The sequence below is a fragment of the Mus pahari genome, chromosome 20, assembly GCF_900095145.1.
Source record: "Mus pahari chromosome 20, PAHARI_EIJ_v1.1, whole genome shotgun sequence".
Taxonomy (NCBI): Eukaryota; Metazoa; Chordata; class Mammalia; order Rodentia; family Muridae; genus Mus; species Mus pahari.
This window is the reverse complement of record NC_034609.1, coordinates 1904376-1905533: the sequence shown is the minus strand read 5'-3', so window position 1 is coordinate 1905533 and position 1158 is coordinate 1904376. Positions and strand designations below refer to the sequence as shown.

Below are 1158 nucleotides of genomic sequence, written 5' to 3'. Positions count from 1 at the left end.
AATTGAGAAAATGCCTTACAACTGGATCTCATGGAGGCATTTCCCCAACTGAAGCTCCTTTCTCTGTGATAACTCCAGCTTGTGTCAAGTTGACACACGAGACCAGCCACACAGCTTCTATCATTCCCTATTGTGTGCCTCTCTCAGGAGGGCTTGGAACATGTTCTCACTATTTAGGAGAAGCTGGGCCTAGTGTGCTTTTCAGGGGCGCAGAAAGGTCTATATAAAGAAGACAAGGCATGGCTGCTCCTACCAGAGTGCCGTGGGAACTGCGGGTGCCATATGTGGGCTCCCCGGGACACTCCCTCCCCTCCCTTTGCAAATGCACAGCTGAAGTGCTCACAAGTGANCATGCCTGTGTCTCCCACAATGCTGAGCAGTGGGAAGGGACAGCCCACCCGGCAGTGAGGGAAATCTGGTGAAGGGGCAGCCCCNGGAAGGCTCCCTAAGGAAAAATTTGCTTTGGAAACCCATCATTTCCTTGAGAACCAAGTTCTGTGAGTGCCTGATGTTCATGCCGTCCTTTCCTCTTCAGAAGGTGTTGCCCCACTGTCCGCATGTCAATGAGACTGGGAAATGGGGAGGGGACTGTGAAACTTCTGTCATGTAACGTTTACTTCAAGCCTTCTGTGTTCTCTCTGTAGCGTTATCAATCGAAAGGCTCGAGCTGTGTACCTGTGTGAGGCAGAACACAGCTCGGAATTGTCATTTGAAATAGGAGCCATTTTTGAGGATGGTAAGTGCTGTCACNAGCTCTGTGGTGGGAGACATCATGTCTTGCCTTAAATCTGCACATAGAGTGCCAGCCACCGGTTGTGGCCCAGTTTTGACACCAGCTTGTATGGATGGATGGCTTTCTCGTCTATAGAGCTGAACTCCAGGAGCTATATGTTGGTGGAAACAGTGTTTCTTCTTTCTTCTTGGCTGTTCCCATCCCTTCATAACCACGTCGGGCTTCATTCGGGTCACTTCTGATGGTGGCACAGAGCCGGTAGCACTTGAAGACAGTGCTCCTGATGTGCATCTTTCTGATGTATGTCTTTGGTTCTCCCTGACTTCCACCATCCCTCACCAAGCTCTTAAATGCGTCATGTTACCAGCAAAGTGTAGAATTCAGAACGCTCTGACTTCCCTCTCTGGCACCATCCCTGTGCTTTG

At 50.2% G+C, this 1158-nt stretch overlaps 1 protein-coding gene across 1 annotated transcript in view; it reads left to right on the top strand.

Moving 5' to 3' along the window:
• Window positions 1-1158, top strand: part of Arhgap10 (Rho GTPase activating protein 10) — a 259759-nt gene that overhangs the window by 247944 nt on the left and 10657 nt on the right. The window contains exon 22 of the mRNA XM_021220813.2: window positions 645-736. Within this exon, the coding sequence (XP_021076472.1) occupies window positions 645-736 (92 nt within the window). The remainder of the gene's footprint in view (window positions 1-644; window positions 737-1158) is intronic.